This window comes from Psilocybe cubensis, chromosome 2 (assembly GCF_017499595.1).
Source record: "Psilocybe cubensis strain MGC-MH-2018 chromosome 2, whole genome shotgun sequence".
Taxonomy (NCBI): Eukaryota; Fungi; Basidiomycota; class Agaricomycetes; order Agaricales; family Agrocybaceae; genus Psilocybe; species Psilocybe cubensis.
In genome coordinates, this window is record NC_063000.1 from 2145497 (window position 1) to 2167489 (window position 21993).

General features: G+C 47.9%; 11 protein-coding genes across 11 annotated transcripts; 5 read left to right on the forward strand and 6 right to left on the reverse strand.

Moving 5' to 3' along the window:
* Positions 1-23: 23 nt before the first annotated feature.
* On the reverse strand, positions 24-1373 carry JR316_0002226 (uncharacterized protein; the record flags this gene model as incomplete). The annotated part of the gene is made up of 4 exons (XM_047888020.1): positions 24-466; positions 521-1044; positions 1092-1207; positions 1254-1373. 4 exons carry the CDS (start codon positions 1371-1373, stop codon positions 24-26), a joined length of 1203 nt encoding a protein of 400 aa, XP_047752943.1.
* Positions 1374-1481: 108 nt separating this feature from the next.
* JR316_0002227 (uncharacterized protein) lies at positions 1482-2266 on the reverse strand (the record flags this gene model as incomplete). Its single annotated transcript, XM_047888021.1, has 2 exons — positions 1482-1770; positions 1827-2266. 2 exons carry the CDS (start codon positions 2264-2266, stop codon positions 1482-1484), a joined length of 729 nt encoding a protein of 242 aa, XP_047752944.1.
* Positions 2267-2387: 121 nt separating this feature from the next.
* On the forward strand, positions 2388-3620 carry JR316_0002228 (uncharacterized protein; the record flags this gene model as incomplete). The annotated part of the gene is made up of 5 exons (XM_047888022.1): positions 2388-2858; positions 2912-3016; positions 3067-3216; positions 3264-3362; positions 3414-3620. 5 exons carry the CDS (start codon positions 2388-2390, stop codon positions 3618-3620), a joined length of 1032 nt encoding a protein of 343 aa, XP_047752945.1.
* Positions 3621-3885: 265 nt separating this feature from the next.
* JR316_0002229 (putative 54S ribosomal protein L34, mitochondrial) lies at positions 3886-4224 on the reverse strand (the record flags this gene model as incomplete). Its single annotated transcript, XM_047888023.1, has 1 exon — positions 3886-4224. The coding sequence occupies one exon, from the start codon at positions 4222-4224 to the stop codon at positions 3886-3888; it is 339 nt and encodes a 112-aa protein (XP_047752946.1).
* A 116-nt stretch (positions 4225-4340) lies between these two features.
* Positions 4341-7929, forward strand: JR316_0002230 (Alanine--tRNA ligase; the record flags this gene model as incomplete). The annotated part of the gene is made up of 14 exons (XM_047888024.1): positions 4341-4499; positions 4555-4660; positions 4712-4794; positions 4850-5045; positions 5106-5139; positions 5189-5699; positions 5752-6154; positions 6212-6501; positions 6553-6947; positions 7005-7209; positions 7266-7385; positions 7447-7533; positions 7591-7767; positions 7822-7929. The coding sequence occupies 14 exons, from the start codon at positions 4341-4343 to the stop codon at positions 7927-7929; spliced, it is 2874 nt and encodes a 957-aa protein (XP_047752947.1).
* Positions 7930-8245: 316 nt separating this feature from the next.
* On the reverse strand, positions 8246-10552 carry JR316_0002231 (Cohesin subunit rad21; the record flags this gene model as incomplete). Its single annotated transcript, XM_047888025.1, has 7 exons — positions 8246-8410; positions 8466-9421; positions 9471-9955; positions 10006-10121; positions 10175-10314; positions 10373-10493; positions 10550-10552. The coding sequence occupies 7 exons, from the start codon at positions 10550-10552 to the stop codon at positions 8246-8248; spliced, it is 1986 nt and encodes a 661-aa protein (XP_047752948.1).
* A 266-nt stretch (positions 10553-10818) lies between these two features.
* On the forward strand, positions 10819-12348 carry JR316_0002232 (Mitochondrial group I intron splicing factor CCM1; the record flags this gene model as incomplete). Its single annotated transcript, XM_047888026.1, has 3 exons — positions 10819-11040; positions 11097-11432; positions 11485-12348. 3 exons carry the CDS (start codon positions 10819-10821, stop codon positions 12346-12348), a joined length of 1422 nt encoding a protein of 473 aa, XP_047752949.1.
* Positions 12349-12587: 239 nt separating this feature from the next.
* On the forward strand, positions 12588-13433 carry JR316_0002233 (Adenylyl-sulfate kinase; the record flags this gene model as incomplete). The annotated part of the gene is made up of 5 exons (XM_047888027.1): positions 12588-12615; positions 12674-12759; positions 12820-12969; positions 13037-13241; positions 13297-13433. The coding sequence occupies 5 exons, from the start codon at positions 12588-12590 to the stop codon at positions 13431-13433; spliced, it is 606 nt and encodes a 201-aa protein (XP_047752950.1).
* Positions 13434-13485: 52 nt separating this feature from the next.
* On the reverse strand, positions 13486-15969 carry JR316_0002234 (Serine/threonine-protein kinase KIC1; the record flags this gene model as incomplete). Its single annotated transcript, XM_047888028.1, has 4 exons — positions 13486-13956; positions 14015-14942; positions 14996-15153; positions 15211-15969. The coding sequence occupies 4 exons, from the start codon at positions 15967-15969 to the stop codon at positions 13486-13488; spliced, it is 2316 nt and encodes a 771-aa protein (XP_047752951.1).
* Positions 15970-16053: 84 nt separating this feature from the next.
* JR316_0002235 (putative translation initiation factor eIF-2B subunit gamma) lies at positions 16054-17890 on the forward strand (the record flags this gene model as incomplete). The annotated part of the gene is made up of 9 exons (XM_047888029.1): positions 16054-16130; positions 16183-16301; positions 16352-16811; positions 16869-17044; positions 17099-17313; positions 17368-17588; positions 17639-17678; positions 17740-17746; positions 17799-17890. 9 exons carry the CDS (start codon positions 16054-16056, stop codon positions 17888-17890), a joined length of 1407 nt encoding a protein of 468 aa, XP_047752952.1.
* An 89-nt stretch (positions 17891-17979) lies between these two features.
* Positions 17980-21963, reverse strand: JR316_0002236 (Eukaryotic translation initiation factor 3 subunit C; the record flags this gene model as incomplete). Its single annotated transcript, XM_047888030.1, has 10 exons — positions 17980-18056; positions 18115-18515; positions 18573-19357; positions 19414-19923; positions 19976-20188; positions 20256-20491; positions 20554-20900; positions 21107-21227; positions 21288-21548; positions 21603-21963. 10 exons carry the CDS (start codon positions 21961-21963, stop codon positions 17980-17982), a joined length of 3312 nt encoding a protein of 1103 aa, XP_047752953.1.
* Between the last annotated feature and the right edge of the window lie 30 nt (positions 21964-21993).

Below are 21993 nucleotides of genomic sequence, written 5' to 3' on the forward strand. Positions count from 1 at the left end.
GGTAGGGGGAAAACAATTCTTAATTATGTAATATTTGACATATTAGCTAAGCGACGTGCATGCAAAGTCCGTGCCATGATCTCTTTGATACGCCACAAGTCAAGCCAGGGATAGTCTCCTGCGTCTATTCCGAGTGTGTCTCGGAAAAACCCCTCTGCTTCTTTCTGTATTGATTGTGATTGTGATTGTGATTGCGATGTGTCTGAATTTGGGGCCAGGATTAGTGCAGGCCCTGTATGATTCTTGGGCATTGGGACTGGCGATGCAGGGCGAGGAATTTTACGTGGGACGAGTGATCGCCGTTGTTGATTGTCGTCGTCGTATGGCGCAGGGCTTGCACGAGGCAGTGGTGTTGCTTCCCAAGCTGAAAAGGGAGTGGCGGAGCGCGAGCTGGGGATATTAATATCTTCAAACTCTACTTCTGTCTGTGCGTATTCCAGAGAAGGTGGTGCGATCGTCGGTGGTTCTATCGAATATAATTCAGATATCGATGAGATATGATTAGTTGGGCATGCTGCACCTTGATACATTGGATTTTTAGCCGTTTTCTGCATGATGCGAGTTGAGTGAGATGACATCACAAATGAGACGCGACTTGCCTGCCAAAAAGCGTGGTACGCGTCGATGGATGAGAATGAGGCTTTGCCGCGAGTGATGTCGACATGTATTTCGCTGTGTTTCGGTGGTGATGGTGGTGGAGGTGGAGAGAGGATGGGAACTCGCTCCTCTTTCCTGTTCTTTAGCACGTTTCTGGGCGCTAGGTTAGAGTAACTATGATGGTAAACAAGGGCGTACCCAGCACCGCCGTCTTTCTTCAAACCGTCGTTCCAGAGGCGAATGTCAGGGTGGTTGAGGATGGGTTCTGGAGAGCCAAAAGTGGCTTCGCCTGAACTGCCGAGATCTACGAGAGAGGAACATTCGAGGACAAGAGTGGGTTCTGTGGTGAGGGTGCCACTGGTGGTGGGTATACGGGTTGAGATGGGCCTGAAGCGGGATATTCTGAATATGGCGCCTTTATGCCTGGTGAGACGTTGGCCTGGACGGCTGGAAGAGATGTTAGGTGACTAGGAGGGTGGTTATTTGGAACTTACGCAGCACAATAGTCTGCGACGGCGTCTTTGGTAAACTTTACGGGTATGATGTATTGTTTATCGGATATCTCTGCCCATATGAGGGTATCTTGGTTGTCGGAACCGTATGTGAGAAACTGGGAACGAGTCAGAAGGGGGGAAATGGGTGGTGTTTATGTATACCTGTATGAGCTGAACTTTTTTGTTCTTTGGGTATAGAGGGATGTTTGAAAAGTTTGCGCCGTATGATTCAGCAATAGAGATAATATAGTCGCGTATCCAGGGCAAAAGGGCGTCTGACATGGTGGTGGGATGACAAAGAAATGTTACATAAATTTGTTCCTAAGGACAATTGCAGGTTTGCTCAAGACCACGAGTGTATTTAACTAATTATTTACAGAAGAAAAGCTATCAAGAAGAGGGATCGACGGGATCGTTCTTTGGTTCTGGGGCGGGATCAGCAGGCTTTGGGTCGTCTGAGGGGGGCTGGGATGAGGTTGGGTTGGTGTTTTGGGTGGTCGGGGCGATGTTGGAGGGCATGATCTGGCCCTGCTGAGCGAGTGCAGCACGAAGAGCATTGTTTTCTACACGGAGCTGGTCTACGAGGGCGCGACACTCTTCCCAACGGCGGTTTGCTTCGTCTGCAGAAGCGAGGGCGGCATCGAGGAGCTGGGAGCGGGCCTCGAGAGCCTTGACATGTCTGAGAAACAAGAGATGAGATGGATGGGATACATGGAAGGAATGGGGTGGACTCACTGGTCTCTACGCTCGCGAAAGGCGCGCTGAGCCTTTCTGTTCTGCTCTGCGCGCTTTGTGGAGCTGAGAGCGCGGGTGGAGGAGGATGGCGGGGGCGACTGGGACTGGTGCTGCTGCTGTTGTTGCTGCTGTTGAGGCATTGGGATGCCTGGAGGCATACCGCCTGGGGTGTAGTCTGCGGGTGCATAGGAGTAGCCTGGGGGCAGTGGTGGTGCCATGGGGTGCATGAGTGCGTGTGGGGGCGGCAGCGGGTGGATCTGGGGTGGTTGTGGTTGTTGTTGCTGCTGGGTGGATGGCTGAGGCTGTGGTTGTGGTTGAGAGTCTGCTGGAGGAGACTTGCGCTTCTTTGTCTGCCTTGTTATGGGGGGCGGGTCATCTCGCAGACGCATGGACTGAATGTTGCTCGCAGCATCAGGGGACGGATTGGTGAAGGATAGCATTGTATTAGTCAGAGTCCCTCTATCTAACTCTTCCTCAACAAAACCAACTTGTCACACTCATCACGTGCTGTCACACAAGACACGCCCCCCTTTGCCCGCGTTTGCTCTTTGGACAACTGCGATGGCGCCAAAGCCGTCTCTGCGCCACCGCCTGTTTGCCCCAAAGACTGACCCTTTTTACAAAAGAAAGCCGTCCTTTCTTTCAAGAGTCGTCACCCGCGTCGTTCCCTGCGTAAACACAACTGACTCTCCCACCGCCCCCGCTTTTGTCCTCCCAGACCTGGACATCTCCCCGCCTCTCGCTGCTGGCTTTGCTCTTCCCCCACAGCCCTCAAATCCTCCTTCGCCTACCGACTCGGACGTCGTCGTACCACCACCCGTCAGCGCTTCTCTCCTTCCAGACGACGAGACAGATGGCATGACCTCGGGCGCCGTTCAGCCTCCAGGCTCTCTCGGCACTCCTCTCACCCACGACTCTTCAGACGACTCGGATCGCACAACCATCGACGACGACATTCACCATGTCTTTGACGACCACGACGACGAGCTGCGTCTCATCAAGGCTGGCGGTTCTGGTATCCCCATTGGCCCTGTTCGTCCTTTTCTTTTTCTCTCATTTTGCCATTTTTCTCATTTCACCTCCAGGATGGCGTCCCAAAGCCTCTTCTGCCACCCATCGCTCCGGAGCATGTAGGCAGAAAGTGTCTCGTCCTCGATCTCGACGAAACTCTTGTACACAGCAGCTTCAAGGTCCGTCTCTCCATCCAGTATCCTCTCTCAATCCCTCATCATCAATCCAGGCCGTCGCACAAGCAGATTTCATCGTCCCTGTAGAAATCGAGTATCATTGGCATCATTTCCATGTCCTCAAACGTCCTGGTGTAGACGATTTCCTCAAGCAAATGGGCCAGATTTACGAAATCGTCGTATTCACCGCCAGTCTCAGCAAGGTCTGTCTCCATCTCCTCCTTCTTCTCTCTCCTCTCACCTTCAAAAGTATGCCGACCCTGTCCTCGACAAGCTCGACATACACCGCGTAGTCGCTCATAGACTCTTCCGCGAGAGTTGCTACAACCATAAAGGCAACTATGTAAAGGCAAGTCTTCCTTCATTCCCTCCCCTCTCATCATCTTGACTCTTGCCTCAGGATCTCTCTCAGCTTGGTAGACCCATCGCTGATACCATCATTCTCGACAATTCTCCTGCTTCCTACATCTTTCATCCAAACAACGCTGTCCCAGTCTCTTCCTGGTTCAACGATCCACATGATGCTGAACTCACTGACCTTATACCCTTCCTCGCTGACCTCACAGCAGTACCAGATGTTCGTGGAATATTGGACGCTGCCCGATAATATTTCTTACTGCCTCGCTCGGCCTTTTAAACGACACCTATCCCGTGTCACCCGCCCTACCGGCACTCTTGTAAACTAAGGGCTCCACATACTATCATTATACCCTCTGCAGGCCCTATACCTTCCGTTCTAGTCATGGGATGGATTGCGATCGTTGTAGTATTTTTCACCCTCATTACTACCACATCTGTATTAGACGTCGTTTTTCTATAGCTGTCGTCCAATTTTATCAGACTTTAAACCAATAATTGGTATAGGACAAACCTTAATGCGACAGATACTTTCTGCCCTTGGCCATTCGCCGACTAAGCACCTTGCGACCTCCAACACTGCGTTTACGCGCAAGGAACCCGTGTTTGCGTTTGCGTTTTCGTTGAGAAGGTTGGTATTCTGTTCCACGCGCGATACCACGAACTGGCAGCTGGTAGAGTGGGTTGGCAAATGGTGGCTGCAACCGTGTCGTCAGCGACGGTCGCAGAATAGCAGGCAGTGCAGTCGTGGCCAGCACTGGCCGTGTCAGCTGTTTGACGGCGTCGAGAATAGGCAGACGCGGCGGCGGTCGTCTAAAGAGGGCACCGAGCAGCGAGGGAGGTACGCGGGGCATATTGGACGTTCGGAATAAACTTGAAAATACAAAGTAGCGCAACAATGTGACCAAGTGTGACGGGGGTGATGTTTAGAAAAGCGTCCACTCACATCTTCCGTCGTCCTATCTCAACCATGGCTGTCCCCCCTTACACCGGCCCCTGGACTGCACCCAAGGTCAGGCAACAGTTTTACGACTATTTCCGCTCCAAAAACCATGTTTTTGTTCCATCGTCACCTACCATACCCTTCGAGGATCCAACCCTGCTCTTTGCCAATGCCGGAATGAATCAGGTCCGTCCTGGTTATCTACAGATCGGTCCACACACCACTGATGAGAGTATCCCAGTATAAATCCATCTTTCTGGGCACAGTCGATCCAAACTCGGAAATGTCCAAGCTCAAGCGTGCTTTCAATTCACAAAAGTGTATCAGAGCGGGAGGGAAACACAACGGTCCGTCTCTCTCCCTCTTTTTCCTCAAACAATTTACATATATTCCTACAGATCTCGAGGACGTAGGCAGAGACTCTTACCACCACACATTCTTCGAGATGCTCGGTAACTGGTCCTTTGGCGATTACTTCAAGGTGCGTTTTCGAGTCATCTTCCAAAAATCCTAATTGATCGTCTTGCCTTTTATAGAAAGAGGCTATCGAGTATTCTTGGGAGCTCTTGACAAACGTCTTCAAGCTCTCCCCGGACAGGCTCTATGTCACCTACTTTGAGGGAGATCCAAAGGCGGGACTCGAGCCTGATCTCGAGGCAAAGCAATTTTGGATCGATCGCGGTGTCCCCGAAGACCACATCCTCCCGGGAAATGCAAAGGACAACTTTTGGGGTGCGTGGCTCCTCGCTGTCTATTAGTATTTGCTGGCACTTAATTATAGTTTTTCTACAGAGATGGGTGCAACCGGCCCTTGCGGTCCATGCAGGTGACTCAAAGGCTTTATCTATTATCTATTCTTATTAATCCACCCGCAGTGAGATCCACTACGACCGTATCGGCGGAAGAAACGCCGCACACCTCGTCAACCAGGACGATCCAAACGTGCTCGAGATCTGGAACAACGTCTTTATCCAGTTCAACCGCGAGGACGATGGCTCCCTCCGCTCCCTCCCCTCCAAACACGTCGACACAGGCATGGGCTTTGAACGTCTTGTCTCCGTCATCCAGGACCGCTCCTCCAACTACGACACCGACATCTTCCTCCCCATCTTTGACAAAGTCCGCGAGCTTACAGGCGTACGCCCGTACGCAGGCCGCTTTGGCGCAGAAGACGCGGATGGAATCGATACCGCCTACCGTGTCGTCGCAGACCATGTGCGGACGCTGACGTTTGCCCTGAGCGATGGAGGTGTCCCGAATAATGTCGGGCGTGGATATGTCCTCAGGCGCATTCTCAGGCGGGGTGCTAGGTACGCGAGAAAGAAGCTGGGGGTCAATATCGGCTCGTTCTTCTCTTCTCTTATGCCTGTCGTCATTGACACCATGGTGCGTCGCAAAACTATCCCAAAAAACTCAATGCTAACGCGTTTATCAACAGGGAGAGGCGTTCCCCGAAATCACTAAACGGTACGACGAAATTAAGGAGATCTCGGACGAGGAAGAAGAGTCGTTCTCGAGAACTTTGGACCGCGGTGAAAAGTTGTTTGACCAGTTCGCCACGCGCGCCAAGGAACAAGGTCTCACCCAGCTCAGCGGAAAGGATGTGTGGCGGTTGTATGATACCTTTGGATTCCCTGTTGATCTCACACGCCTGATGGCAGAAGAGTTGGGGCTGACCATCAACGAGGAAGAGTTTGAGGCTGCGCAGGCGCATTCCAAAGAGGCGAGCAAGGCATCCACGAAAAAGGGTTCGTCTATCGTGGTTAAACTCGACGTACACGATATTGCGGCTCTGGAAAAGAATGACATGATACCTAAAACTGACGATTCTGCTAAATTTAGTGAGTCGACTACCGAGTGTTGACTGTTTTGTCTGCTGAATTCTGTTTTGTTATCAGACCTCGGCAACATCACGGCGACTGTGAAAGCCATCTTCCACGAAAAGAATTTCTTACAGTCTACCAAGGATATCCCTGAAGATACCACGTTTGGCATTCTCCTGGACCGAACCAGCTTTTATGCTGAATCTGGCGGTCAGGAATATGATACCGGAAACATTGTAATTGATGGCGTCGCCGACTTTGAAGTCACAAACGTCCAGGTGTACAACGGATACGTGCTACATACAGGACATTTGAAGTATGGTCAGCTCAATGTTGACGATGAAGTGGTGTCGTCCTACGACGAGGTACATTTTACGAAACTCGGTGTAACTTTTGGATATTAATCTCTCGAACAGCTACGCAGATGGCCATTGCGCAACAACCACACTGCGACACATATTCTCAACTACTCTCTCCGCGAAGTGTTGGGCGACCACATCGACCAAAAGGGATCCCTCGTCGCACCTACAAAACTCCGCTTCGACTTTTCGCACAAGGCCGGTATTGCCCTGCCCGAGCTCGAGAAGATCGAGAACATGAGCGTGGACTGGATCAAGCGCAACGTCAAGGTGTTCAGCAAGGAACTTGGCCTGGAGACCGCGCAGAAGATCCCCGGCCTGCGAGCGGTGTTTGGCGAGTCGTATCCCGACCCTGTGCGTGTTGTCACACTAGAGTATGACGTCGAGGAGATCTCGAAGGATATTGAGAACCCCAAGTGGAGAAAGACCAGCGTAGAGTTTTGTGGTGGAACGTGAGTGTCTTTTTCTCAACATCAGATGAGGGGTTGTTGACTCGGCTACAAAAAAAGACATGTTGCGAAAACGGGCGATATCAAAGATTTTGTTATCACTGAAGAGTCTGGTATTGCCAAGGGCATCCGCCGTATCGTCGCTGTGACTGGCCACGAAGCGCAGGAAGTTTCCCGGCTCGCTCGATCTCTAGAAGAAAGGCTCGACGCTCTCGAAGCTTCTACTGGTAAAGAAAAGGATTCCGGGCTAAAGGCTTTCAGTGTTGTGCGTACCATCGGTGATATACTCTATTATGCTATTGATTCGACGATAATGTATAGGAACTCGGCCAGACTGACATCTCCGTCTTGAAAAAAGCACAGCTAAAGGACCGCCTTGCCGTCATTCGCAAGGCTCACGACAAACAGATCAAGGATCGGGAATTGGCAGCCAACAAAGCGGTACGATCCATCTTTCCATCATTTTGGCTGACGGGATCTTGTATCTAACTGGACGTTTCAGGCTGTCGAGCAACTTCAACAATACTTCAAGGAGAACACTGCGTCTGATGCATATGTTGCGTCAATAGACGTCGATGGCAATGCCAAGGTAACATCAGTTTGCAATGTCATGTACCTCGGTTTTTTTTTATTCATCTCTTTGTAGATCCTACAGTCCCTGGTGTCCCAAGCGAAACAGCTCGACAAGAGCTTATATGTGTTCAGCACGGATGTGGAGGGCGGCAAAGTCGCCCATGCAAACTTTGTATCTTCGTCATTCAAAGCTCTGGGAGGAGATGCGCGCAAGTGGGCATCAAAAGTGACGGATATCATCGGCGGAAAGGTAAGCATCCGTATTACATTATTGAATGAAAAGAAATCTAATTTCTTTGGGTAGGCGGGTGGAAAGGAAGAGAGTGCACAGGGAGTTGGGATCAACACTGACAAGGCTGATGAAGCTTTGGCTGCTGCGAAAGAATATCTTACCGAGTTTAAGACATCCTAAGCCAACGCTTCCTTTTCCCCCTTTTCTCTCTTGTTCGTTAGTTTTCTAGACATATATTGCGTTGAATCTCGAATGTTAATGGGTAATAATGACATTGTCCTTTATATAAAGATAAACAGCTTGAAAGTATTCCGTGTAAATTACGAATTTATTTAAATTGATATAAAAACCTATGTCCTATGTAAAAAAAAACAATATTCAAGATAAGCAGGAGAGGGTGTATCGCAAGGTGTCGCTGGATAAATCATAAATCGGGGTAATAAAATGAAGAAGAAGATAAAATAATAAGTTAGATCTAAATGTCTTGTCGGAAAAGTCACTCGGGAACTGAGTCGCCGACGTTCTGGTTCTGCTCCCAGAGTCGAGGTTTCGCTGAGATAGTGATGTCCGCAAACGGCTTGGGCTGTGAAAGTTTGACACAGTCTCGTGTACCGAGAACCAACAACTCGAAGAAGAACGACGCAGCCGCTCGCTTGGATGCCTGAAAAAAAAAGAAGACTGAGTAACAAGATTTTTAGAGGCTTCCATAAAAATACCTTGTTGGACATTTGCTTGAAACTCATGGTCTTGGAAGCATCATCTTCCTCTTCGGGTTGCAACTCTTTTCTAATCAATCCCAAAGCCTTGACAGTGTTCTTACTGTAGCCTTGCCTATCTGTCACTTCCACAACCTCGGGCTGTTCTTGCTCAGCCTCCGGCAGCTGACTTTGAGAAGGTTGAGTTGCATCAAATATCGAAACGGGGCAGTCCACATCAACATGGGTGGGATTTATATCATCTAGACCTTCAGGTGCGACAGAAGAAAGACGACTTCTTTCGGAAAACACAGACTTGGCGCGCTCTTGATCAAGCTCTTGACCGATTTCCGGGAAATCGAGTTGATAATCTTCTGGAGCACCGGATTGGTCTGCAAACTCGAACCCAGCATCAATATCGAGAGCGGAATTATCGATCTGAATGGTTTCCTCTTCAGGCGCAACGCTCCCGACACGACGTGGCATTTCGACATCTTCCCGTCGGGCTTTCTTACTGGGACTTTCCTGCGGTGACGCTTTGCGTTTGTGTGTGGAGTTGTATACAGGCCGAATGAATAGATCTGCTAGCTCTGGAGTGAGACCGGGAGGTGCACCAGATAAAAAGGTGCCTTGAGCCTTGATATGAGTCGGCAAGAAGTAGGAAACAGGGTCATCACGGATCTCCAGTAATCTCATGACAATGGAGGACCTTGGTAAGAAGTGATGGGTGGAAGTGATGCTGGTCGTGTCAGTATTCAAAGGGTTAGTGTTTCCTCCCGCACGACCACGATTACTTGCACCCTGACTATTCTGCAATTCCGTAACAGAATCGATGATTTGCCTCTTGTCCTTGATTTTCCTTTTAGGTTTGTCTGTGGTGGATTCATTGACGACATTTTCGGCGTTGTCTACAATTTCCGCATCATCCAAGCCTTCAAATGGAGGAGGCGTTGGAGGGACCTCGGTCAAAGGTGAAGCTATAAAAATAAATACAGGACACGATAGTTGAAAATTGATACAACTTACAAGCGCGAGAAAGAGATCTCGTTTCACTAGGAGTCCGACCATTGATATCTGCAGGCGGAGGGTCGTCGAATCCGATCCCAAGGTCCCCGAGATCGAGGTCGGGGAGATCAATGTCCATACCACCAAACGGTTGCACCGAGACGTCTCTACTTTTGCTCCTGTGGGACATGCGGTCTAAATCTGCATTAAAGTCGTTTCCTCCAAATAGATCGAGTTCCTCTTCATGATGCTGAATGTCACGTCCGACACCGATACTTCCTTGAATGCTCATAGCATCTGATTTGTCATTTTGCTGTTCGTCTCCCCAATGAATCCCCAAATCGACATCGTTAAAATCTTGGGAGCCAATGCCATCAGATGGCCCTATATCGAAAGGATCGTTCATTCCAAACTCAAAGTCGTCTGCGGTGCGGAGTGTGATGTCGTCAACATGTGCTTGGTGGTGCCCTTGTCGTTGAAGCGGTCGATCCTCAAAGTCCATGTCCCTATTGGGACTTCAGAAGAGAAAAAGACGTAGAAATACGGAGAAGCATACCAATCAACATCAGGTAAAAGCAAATCGAGCCCTAGACCGTTTGTTTGTAGAGTTATGGCGGTCTTGTTAACCGTGAGTTGGTCCTCAGTAAGATCAACAACCCCTGGACGAAATGCCTGAAGCGTTTTGATAAATGGTAAGATTAAGGGACACGTTAAAAATCTAATACCATCTTGATCTTGAGCAATGCTTCATTGCAATCGTCCAACAGATATTTGGCTTTGCGGCTGTATATTCTCACCACGCCCAAAAGAAGTTGGCCGCTGAGTCTGATAGCCATCTTTTCGATTTCTTGGGCCATAATTGCGTCTTTAAATGTTTAGGTCAGGTCGGACTGAAAGAAACCTGTTGTAGATCGAGCACTTACCAACTGACTGCTCAATGTCTGTCTGTAGTGTTTGGCTCTTGGAAAGCTTGCGCTCCATGTGAGCAGCGAGCCATACTTTGGCAAGAGGACCGCGACGGGCGAGAATGGCCTCTGAATAAAACTTGTATTTGAAAGTAAGGGATTATGCAGCTCGAGAAGGGAAAGTGGACGACGTACCATGGTGGTTGGAGAACAAGAAACGCGACTCGGAAAGCCACCGGCACGAACATTGTTCAACACGCGTTATGTAAGCAATCGTCCTTTTCTCCTCTACTCCGACATTCCAATGCTTTCCGTCCTCAGGACTTTAAGAAAAAAGCCGCACGTCATTCTTCGGTCAATACATGGTTTGTCTTTTCTTTTTCAGCAACTCCTCTGAGTCTTACAGCAAACTCTGTGTAGCCTCCTCTATCCGCCATGCAGAGCCATCTCATACTGAATTCACCATGCAGATTATGGCTGCCGCCAACCAAAATCGCTTTTCGGCGTGCCTTGAAGCAGCCGCTAAAATGAAAGCTGCAGGACTCAGGCCAGACGCTTCCATTTACAACGCGTTAATGGGTCTTGCTGCCCGGTCCGATTCGTGGTTGTTTTCTTGGGCTATTGTGGACGATATGATGAAACTAGGGATTGAACCGACAGCGACCACATTTGCGCATCTTATATATGTAATCCAACTTTTCTTCCCAGTTAAGGACCAACTATCTCATCCTCAATATACCAGGCTCAGCGCAACCGACCATATACCAATCTATGGAACGCATACGACTTACTGAATCAATTGGGTATTCAACTCACGCCGCCGGTCTACACGTCGATTATAGAAACCTATGCTGCCGAGTCTAATGTTGAAATGATGCTGCGGGTCTTTTTTGCCATGAAGGAAAGGGGCCTAATCCCAGAATTAGCGGCTGCCCAAACCTTGGTTAGCACGCTGGCAACTACTGGTCACTCTCGACTAGCCATTGAGGTGGCAAATTACTTTGAAGAAGCCTCAACCCGTCAACTTGAACCAAAAGTGTGGCTTGAGTGTCTGACATCGTCGGTCGACAAGTTATATGTATGTTTTCTTCGGATTGGTTTCTTCAGTTCCACTCACTTTTGGATCAAAGGAAGATGGGGTCTTGACCTGTTGGCCGCGGGTTGTTGACGAATTGAACGTGTTGCCACCAGAAGGCGTCTGCGTGGGAGCTCTCAACACAGCGGCCCGCGCTGGTTTGCCAGAACTGGCGACAGATGTCCTTCGCGTTCTGAAGCTTGCTGAGATCGAATGGCAAGAGTACCATTTTGCGGCGTTGATCGAGGCATTCTGTCGTAATAACCAACTAAAAGAGGCCCTCATTACCCTTTCAATTATGCGGCAGAATGACATCGAGCCATTGGAAAGCACAACATCATTCATCTACGACATTGTCAAACAAGACGTTGACAGCCTCGACCTTGCATGGGGCTTGGTCGACGAAATCAAAGAATCAGGCAGTGGACTGGATATCGAAGCGCTGAAAGTCGTTTTGAAAGCGGCTGTCTTCCTGGGCGACTTACAGCGGGCAGTCGGTATATACAAAGCTATCCCCAACTATAACCTAACACCAGATCTGGCGATTTTCAACCTCCTTTTCCAGGGTTGCATAACAGCACAACATCGTCAACTTGGGGATCTCCTTCTTGCGGACATGAAAGCCGCCAAAATCGAGCCTAATAAGGAGACGTTCGAGAAATTAATTTATCTCGCACTCACCCAAGAAACATATGAAGACGCCTTCTTCTACCTGGAAGAAATGAAAGCCGCCAAACATTTGCCTCCTCGGAAGATATACATAGCGTTGGGAGATAAGTGTACCGAAGCTCAAGATCCCCGTGCTGATATGGTATGGCAGGAGCTACGGGAGTGTGGGTATAGACTAGATGATCCTCGTGTTAGACTTGCCGCAAGGGGGGTATCAGAAAAACGGAAAACCAGTGAATTCAGTTCATGAGTTCCTCAGTAGACCTGATATTTCAGTACATGTACATACTTTAAAATAATTAATACCTATGAAAATTGATAAATCACAAGCTTCGCGATAATCGCGCTACAGTCGCGTCATCTTATGACTGACCAACCACAAATCTTAGCAGCCATTCGACATAGCCTGGGCATTTAAATATGACGTGCTGGTCTTTACTTCTCTGTGCATTCTACAGACATTGAGGGAAAGCATTGCTCTTGTCCCCTATGGCCACTAACATCTCTTTTCACCCTGGTTTGTTTAGTTACTTGACTATAATGCAATATCCTTCGTTAACCTTCTCTTGATTCAGGTTCTGTGACTGGCGAAGAACGTAAAGAGTTACTCGGGCAAAAAGGTGCAACAGTCTGGTTGACAGGTCTTAGCGCTAGCGGAAAGGTAAGAGAATAACTGCTTGCTGTTAGCTGTTAGTTAAATGACACTGACAACCTGAGCTAGTCAACGATTGCGTGTGCCCTTGAGCAGCATCTGCTACACTCCAAGAAGTTTACATATCGCCTCGATGGTGATAACGTGAGATTTGGACTGAACAAAGACCTCGGTTTTGACGAAAAATCTCGCAATGAGAACATAAGGAGGATAGGAGAGGTATATCCTCATTCATGTTTTTCATACACCGACTCGCCCACTAATACTGATTAATTTCTTCTGACAGGTTTCCAAATTGTTCACAGATGCAGGGTGCATCACAGTCACAGCCTTCATTTCTCCCTACCGAGCCGATAGAGATTTGGCTAGAGATCTTCACAAACAATCATCTTTGCCTTTCATCGAGGTTTTTGTTGACGCACCGCTAGAAGTAGTGGAAGCTAGAGATCCTAAAGGACTATACAAGAAAGCACGAGCTGGTGAAATCAAAGGTACATGTCTGCGGCTTTAAAATGAATGGCTATCTGAAAGATTGTCTCTACACAGAATTCACCGGAATATCAGCACCATACGAAGCTCCTTCCTCTCCAGAAATCCATATAAAAACCGACCAAGTCAGTGTTGCCAATGCTGTTCAGATAATTACCGACTACTTGGTCGCCAACAACTACATCCTACCTTAAAGTTATTTATTCTTGTTTTACGAACAATACAATCTTAGTAACAAAACAACTTTTATGATATGTTATCATTCACCTCCGTTTGCCAGCTGTCGGGGATGGGTGATTCTGCACCAAAATCACCGTCGCTTTCTTCTTCGATTGCATTATCCAACATGTTGTTTAGTCCAGATTCAACAGTTGCTAACCAATGTGCAAGAGACTTTAACGTTCGATCAAGTTCAACAGTTTGGGAATTCCCCAGAATCAGGTTAGAATAGTCCAAGGGGCGCGTGATATAGACATCTGGATTCGAGGCGGAGATGTTTAGTCTTCTGTGTGGATGTAATCGTGTTCCATTTGTCAGTTTGATGGACTGAGGAGCGATTGAATTTTCATGGTTATGAGAGTCTTCCGAGGACGATCTGAGGGCTGATGCAGGTACCAAATTTGAGATACCAGGTGGGAAGTAACGTGCACCATTTACTGCTGCAGATGGAGAAGGTGGAAGGAGGTCCCCATGAATTCCAGCTGATAGAGAAGGAATCTAAGTCAAATACGATCAACGAAAACGTCAAAAGAACAACTGGAGGTTGTGAAATAACCTTGAGGACATCTTTCAAACCTGGTGCTCCTCGAACAAAAGATGGCGTATACGGAATGTTTTCGGCAGTTTTCTTGACATCGATAATAGGGACTGACCTGGCATCGAAATCAGGATGGGTCAGGGATAGTGGCGGGGGAGTGGTCGCAGATCGTGAACGCGAAATTGGAGGAGATAGATCGTGTCTGACTGGCCGTGACGACACATCCAGGGATAGCGCATTTTGGTGTGTAAGCATTGGGGTACCAGATGTTGAAGGAAATTGACGATCCGGTGACATAGGGAGTGGATCATCGTGTTGAAAATCCAATCGGGATGGACGCGGAAACTGAAAAGAAGACGGTGATGCAAGGTCAATGTCACGACGTTTGGGGGCACCAAAACTCTCTGGTGGCGAATTATCACTTGATTGCAACGATGAATTGTCTTCTTTTGTTGGATTTCTTGTACGCGAGCTGATATCATGAGAAAAATCAAGAGCATAATCATCGTCAGACAATGGTTCGTTAGGGGGACTATCGTGGGGCTCAGGGGATGTATCAAATTTCGTAGAGGGATCCTGTATAGGACTATTGCTTGCATTGGGTGGCCTAAGTGCTCCATGATTTATGGTGACCGATAAAGTCGAAGGAAGTATTTGCTGTGCTTGAGTTTCGTCAATAATTCGCTCACCAGATAGAGAAGGTTGAGTAGGTATATCTAAAGAGTTATTGTTTTGACGTATGGCGTCGGATTGCGGGAAATCGTTATCATCGAAAAGGGAACGCAAAGAAGATGGAAAGTTTGTCGAGTTCTGTGCCCGAATGGTGGCCTGATTTGAAGGTTCAGGTGGCAAGTCATCGTGTTCGTCATTATATGCATTATTCACGCTAGTAAATGGGCCATGTCTAATGGTGTCAAATTCCCAACTATTGTCATCACCGACAATGCTACAATTCATGATTTGAACCCTTCCGGGTAAAAGCAAAGCAATTGCCCTTACCTGTTTGTTTCGCCACTCTCCCAATCCAATGGTTCCGCCAAACTGGCGCGGGGCCCTGCTTGCTGGAGTCGGAAGACAAGATCCTTTAACAAAGCAACGGGGATTTTGGCAACTGACTTCATCCACTTTGTCCTCGAAAGTTCGTCTGGCGGGAGACGCTGTGTAACATTATAATGTAACTACTACTGATGCAAATAAAAGGTTGAAATACTCACCTCTACCGGAGACTCTTTTAGACAATAAGCCATGAAGTCGCGTAGGTCTTTACTTGCTTCTACTTCGGCAAGACGTGGTGGTTTAATTCTCGGAATAAGGTCCATGACTTGGAACTTGTCCAGGTTGGAGTGGGGAGGCGTTCCCTTGATCATTTCGTATATCATAATTCCCAAGCTCCAAATGTCTGCTTTGGTATCGTATGCCGGAACTGTTTGCACCACCTCGGGGGCCATCCAATAAGGAGTCCCAGTCAGCGTATTGCGTTTGCTGGAAGTCGTTGCCAAAAGTGCAGACACGCCAAAGTCACATAGCATAACCTTTCCTATATCAGTCACGAGTACGTTTGCAGCTTTCATGTCGCGATGGATAACGGGCACTTTGTGGAGATAACTCAGTGCTACAAGAACCTCCCTAATGATGACCGCGACATATTTCTCTTCGATACAACCGTCTTTGGAGGCTTTCATTAACGAAAGCACACTACCTCCCTGGGCAAGTTCCATGGCTATCCATACACGGGGACCATCTAGATAGCAACCGTAGTATTTCGTGATATTGGGGCAATCTCTTAATTGAGACAGGAGGGCGACTTCGCGCTGAATGTCGCCGACATCATCGTCCGAGGTATCGAGGTTGATAATTTTGAGAGCTACAACATTTCCTGAGGGTATATGCCTTCCTTTGTGAACAGATCCGTAAGCACCCTTCCCGATTGTCTCTAGGCGTTCGAAGAGCTGGTGAACAGAGGGTTGGGACATTCAAGGTCAAAAGCAAGGTTAATGGGTCATGTGACTTTGTGCCTTCTCATCTTATCAAAAACGACCTTTATGAATCTCTTCAACATGGACCTCGACAACGTTAAATCAGATCTTGTAACAAGAGAGTTTCTCGCCGTCGTCTTGGCCGGCTTTGGCAACGAGTTCGTTTCTATTTTCATTCACCTTCTATTCTATACCAATTCAATCTACCAGCCTTGTCCCTCTGACAAGCGACTACGGCGACGAACCATGCCCCAAGTCTCTACTTCCGATTGCCAATAAACCACTACTGGAGTATACTTTACTGTGGTTAGAACAGTCCGGAATCAAAGGTGTCGTGTATTTTTCTTATGTCTCTGCTAACCATCTTATCCAAAGTTAGATGTCCTTCTCATATGTCCTACCACGCACCGGTCCTCCATCTACCACCACATACACTCTGATGTATCATCTTCGTCTCTGAGGATCGACCTCCAGACTTATGATGAATCTCAAGACAGTAACACGGGTACTTGTGCACTCCTTCGCCACTTTTCGAATCGCATATCTGAGGATTTTGTGGTCGTACCTTGCGATTTCATCCCCCCGCCCTCTCTCCCCTTAAGTCTCTTATTGAACAAATTTAGAATAGATGCCTTGTCGGAAGCATGTATGGCTACCACATGCTGGTATACATCCCGAGCTCCAGAGAAAGGCACGGTTCCAGAAGAATGGGGTCCTGTTTCTTCACCATCGCCGCTTGTGTGGGATCCATCTACAGGGACATTGCTGTATGTAGACACTCCAGACGACCAAGACCGAAATGGGGATGAAGTTGACCTTAAGATGTCCTTATTATCAAGGTAATATCAATCATTCATACGTTATATCTATTGCCCTTATCTCACTTCCAGCATCAGATTTCCTCGCGTCAAATTATCTGCGTCGCTGAAAGATTCCCATGTTTATGTTTGCCGGCGTTACGTGCTTGATTTGTTACATGAAAAACCACACTTTCTTTCTCTGAAAGAAGAATTTTTCCCGTGGCTTTGCAAACTTCAGTACCGGCGCTCGAAACGAGTAAAATATGGAAAAAGTACGTCGTTAAGCTATGATCAGATGTATAATTATCCATTCATGTCGCGTTCAGCCTTGCGTAACATGGTGGAACCTAAATCTCAAGCCATTTCGTTACAGCATTCAAGCTTCGTCGACAAAAGCAGCCAAGCTCATCAAATCGATTCTCCCATCGAACCCGACGACGAACTAGTACAGACCAAAATTGGTGTGATTGTACATGACAAAGAGTCGGAACCAGCAATGCGCATAAATACCTTGCAGACATTTTTCGAAGCAAATAAACGAGTAAGGCGGACTATGCTTATCCTTCGGTTTTGCTAAAAGTTCTTTTATTCCTAGGTCTTGTCCGGCACTACCTACAGCTTGCCTGTAGATCCAAAAAATCGGTCATTGATTGATCAGAGAGCGCAAATATCGAACGATTCCATAGTTGGAGAATCTACACAGATATCTGAACGTACGACCATCAAAAGATCTGTTATTGGTCGGCATTGTATTATCGGCAAAATGGTCAAGGTCACTGGTTGCGTACTGCTAGACCATTGCATTATCGAGGATGGGTGAGCAGCGCCCAAAATTGGCGCAAACCAACGACTCATATGTTTTGTAGAGCTAAGCTAGATAATTGTATCCTGGGCAAGAACACCCAAGTAGGTGTCAAAGCAGAATTGATCAGATGCGTGACGCAGGCTGGCTATGAGGTTGCTGCAGGAGGAACGTATTTTCTACAAGATTTGAGGTGCAACCAGACTGACATTTGATCTCTGTAGACTCCGTGAAGGGCGAAAAACTCGAAGTATCAGACTGGATGGCAACACCAGACACGACTGTAGCTGAACATGATTCAGATGACAACGAATAAATTACAACATGTTGAGACATTGAAAGAATAGGATCCCATTGCACAAGCAAAACAGTTTTGACACGAAGTAAGTGTACAGTGTGATGAAACTACTGCCCTCTTTGTCCGTTGGGCATTTGATTTCCGAGTCCCTGCGAAAATCGAGCTCCTCTTCCACGAGCTCCGCCTAAACGCATAGAGGATTAGCAAAGATAAACAATGTCAAGCAATGATGAGTAGCATACCACGGGCACCCCTAGTTCTTTCTCCACGACCTCGGCGTTCTTGAGTTTGCTCTCCACGCTTCTCGTTTTTGTTGCCGTCGTTTCGTTCACCCCATCCTCCCGTACCTCCCATCCTGATATCCAATGTCTTTTCATTTTGATCGACCATTGCGGCCACCTTTTCAGATATAATCTGGGCTAGCTGCTGGGAGCGGGAAAGCTCGATCCTGTGAAAGACGACAACGCCACCAGACTGGTCCAACGAAGCTGAAAGCTCTTCGTTCCAAATCATCTTGGAAACGATGGAGGTTACTGCACGAAGAGGCAGCGAGAATGTCCTCGACAACAAAGAGAGCGAAAGAGTGCTGTAATGAGGAGCATAAGTAAACAGATATGTGCGCAATCCTTGCTCCTGAATACGTCTGAAGACCATGAACAGTTTAGTACCACGGTAAATGTGAATAAAGAGGGAAACTTACTTGGCCAGCATTTCTTTGACTTTTGCAGCTTCGGGCATAAGACTCCAAATTTTGATGCTCTGAATCAGATCACGGCATTTTTCCCATTCGCCATCCTGAAGGGCTTTACTAGCCTGCATGATATGATCCCTTGTACTCTCAGGGGGGCCAGTAAAAACTTGACGATCAGCAAAGTCGAGCAGGCGGCGGAAAGGTTTCGAGATAACCTTGCGTTTTTGTTCTTCCGAATCGATGCTTGCCAAGAGGGGGATCTCCACGAGCATACTCGAGACTAGGAAGGCGGCTTCGAGAAGCTCTGTGTTGATGTGCATATGGAAGGGCAGTTGTCTCTGCTTTTCCGCTTTCTCTTGCTCAGGGGTCATAACTTGGAATCGCTGCTGGTGAACGCCCTGGGCAAGAAGTTCTTTGACACGCTGGGTTGTAAAAATATCCTGCAAAGTCGTTTGAGCTTCCTTAATGAGGCCAGATCGGAATGCGCAAAGTCCCAGCTGCACGACGGTGCGATTGTATAGAATTTGAGTGGCAACATCTGCGGAGTGAATAGACTCCTGCAGATGCGACATGAGAAGCATATCACGGGCAGTATGGAAATCATTATGCAATGCATGGTGATAAATGTGGCTAAGCATTGCCCTTGTCCTGAGCAAAGAGTTCCCAGATTTATAGAGGTAGACACAAAGGGAGTGAACGAGAGCAGACGTCGTCTTCTGCTTGGCAAGAGTCATGGAAGGCTGGACTTCGGAACTATCAGCAGCAGCCTCGAGTGCTTGAACAACGGCATCAGGCTATGCAAAACTGTTGTTATATATAAACGCAAACTAAATTGACGAAGCATATTTACCTTGGAGTAGATATGTTCCAAACGTCTCATAACAACTCGTCCGAGAGGCTCGCTCTGTGAGGTCTTCTCATAGAAGGCTTGAGCACGGCAAATGGTACAGTATAAAACCTTCTCGTCCTTCAATCGATCGACGTATTCGGTACCATGAGGGTCAATATTTTGTAGACTTCGTGTAAATTCGTCATCCAAGCGATCTACAAAACTGATGATGGAACCGCGGATACGGACAATTCCTTTCTCAGTAGCAGGTGTGCGTTCTACAAGCTCATCGTAATCTTCCGTCATTTCTTGAATAGAGTAATTGGGGTCCGCGGCGACGATAGAAACAAGCTGGTCCACCTCACGCTGGGCGGACAACCACAGTTCGGTGGGCATGTGGCTGGAGATGGACGAATTGTAGTCGAACCGGGACGAGATGAGGGCAAGAAGAACTCGGATTCGTTGGTAAGAAGTCGCGGCAACGTCCACGAGAATTTCGAGAATGCGGATTTGCTCTGCACGGTCGGTGTTCTGTCATATCCAAATGTCAGAAAGATGAGAGCGTCCAAAAACTTTTAGTGACCTTTTTACCACGCGCTTCCTGCACGGCTTGCAAGTCCTTGAAGATGCTCTCCGAAGTGTACTGTTGTGCCTTTCCACCCTTCCCGACAGTGGTGAACTCGTCGACCTGGTCGGAGGTAGCTCCAGCAGCTGTGCGGGCAGCGCGAGGGGCAGTCGCTGGAGCAGCATCTCGGGAAATAAGAGCGAGGTACTCCCGTTCAAAAACCTCTGGATCCTGTAGGGGCAGGGAGTATATTGTTACTATCAATTTTGAATTGGACAATTTAAGTGCTATGGCAAACCTCTTGGTATTTTCTGACTTCGGATTCATTGTCCTTGATAGCTTTCTTGATCTTCTGTTTCATGGCTGTGAGAGCTTTGGCATTTGAGACGTTCATTTTTTTCTTTGCCTCTTTTTCCTTTTGCAGAGCCGTGTTAATCGAAGTCTCGAGGTTGACAAGGGTACGGATGTAGAAGGCGGGTATTGGCTCAGAGAGGTTGTGTTGCCTTTGGACCATACGGACAAGTTTATCGAATTCTGATTGAACGGATTAAGCATCAGTGGAATCCACCAGAGATAAAGATATGTTTATGAGGCACCGTTAGATATCGCCATCCAATCGTTGATTTTGACTGCATTCTCCATGGCCTTGCCTGTAGCCTCCATCTCCTTCAAGCGCTTGTCAACAGCACTAAGAATGCGAATCGTAGGTTTATCTTCGTCCTCTTCGCTCTCGTCGTCATCTTGCCGGTCACCATCGCTATCTGATTCGTCTTCGTCAGAATCTGAGTCTGAGTCACTGGAATCGGAGCCAGCTGTGCGAAGGAAACGGGACATCGCAGGCTGTTTTGAGGTGATTGCAGGTTTTTGGGGTGCCTCATCCTCTCCGCTGGACATTGACTCCTCCGAGTCTGAGGAGGAGTCAGAGTCAGAATCGCCTGCTTGTCTGAAAAATCTCGACATTCTTGTGGTTCGTGCTAACGTGCACAGTTAATCGTCACAAATTTTTTACACACACGGAATTTCCCGTTAGCATCATATTATATAACTAATTATTATCTAATCAATTGCATTACTTAAGATAGCGCTCTGCGATCACCCTATTCATTCCATAATCAGCAAATGGACACACAACTTTTAAGCCTTGCTCACCCTTCTCCGCTCCAGAGGGCCAGTATTCCAATAGTAACAGCGGAAACCAGTCTCTTATCCCATGTTCGGTCCCAGTTTGCATATGAGAAATATCCGATTGTGCCCAGGATCGCTGTGTTCACTATGGTCACAAAACATAAGTTCCGAGGGACTCTAAATTGCAGCCATGCGAAAGACCCACCTATACCAACGGCTCCTCCTAAAACCCGAGGTCGTAAAATTTGTTCATGGAGATGCTGGAAGATGAGTGCTCCTTCCTTCCTTGCCCTCTCTTCTTCTTTTCGGCCGTACGGTGTTTGCCTGTATTGTTCGGCAGCATACCCCTCGATGGATAGAAGAGCAATAGAAGCACCAGCGACAGAGCATATGGTGCGCGAATCGCGCCGTAAATGAGGCTGTGTATAGAACGCTCGGCCAACCGAGGCAATCAATCCGATATTGACTAGGGCTCTAATTAATTCCTGAATTGCACAACATTCGCGACAGGCATACTCACCTAGACCAATCAGCCCACCAGCCACGCCTGGTCTGATCAAATATTTTTTGACTGTAGTCCACAAATCTTCTGCCTCTTCTTCAGCAAGGGGTTTCCTTTTGTTGACCTTTCGAGGAGATGTAGGGTTGTCGTGTCCATTGAGGAGATTTTGTGTCTCTTCTTGATCTACAGGGATGTTGGATTCGGAGGTGAAGGTATGGGGATCCTGCTTGAAATCGGGAGCGACGATATTTAGCTTGGCGGTGTCGTCGGCGAGATTGGGGTGGGACGGGGATTCAGTATTGAGGAGGGCGGGGTCTGGCTGGGGCTGGCGTTCCGGGGGAGGCGCATTGTGGGCAGCGACAGAGGCGTAGGACGACATGTTTGGTATTCTTGTCTAGGGTCATGACTC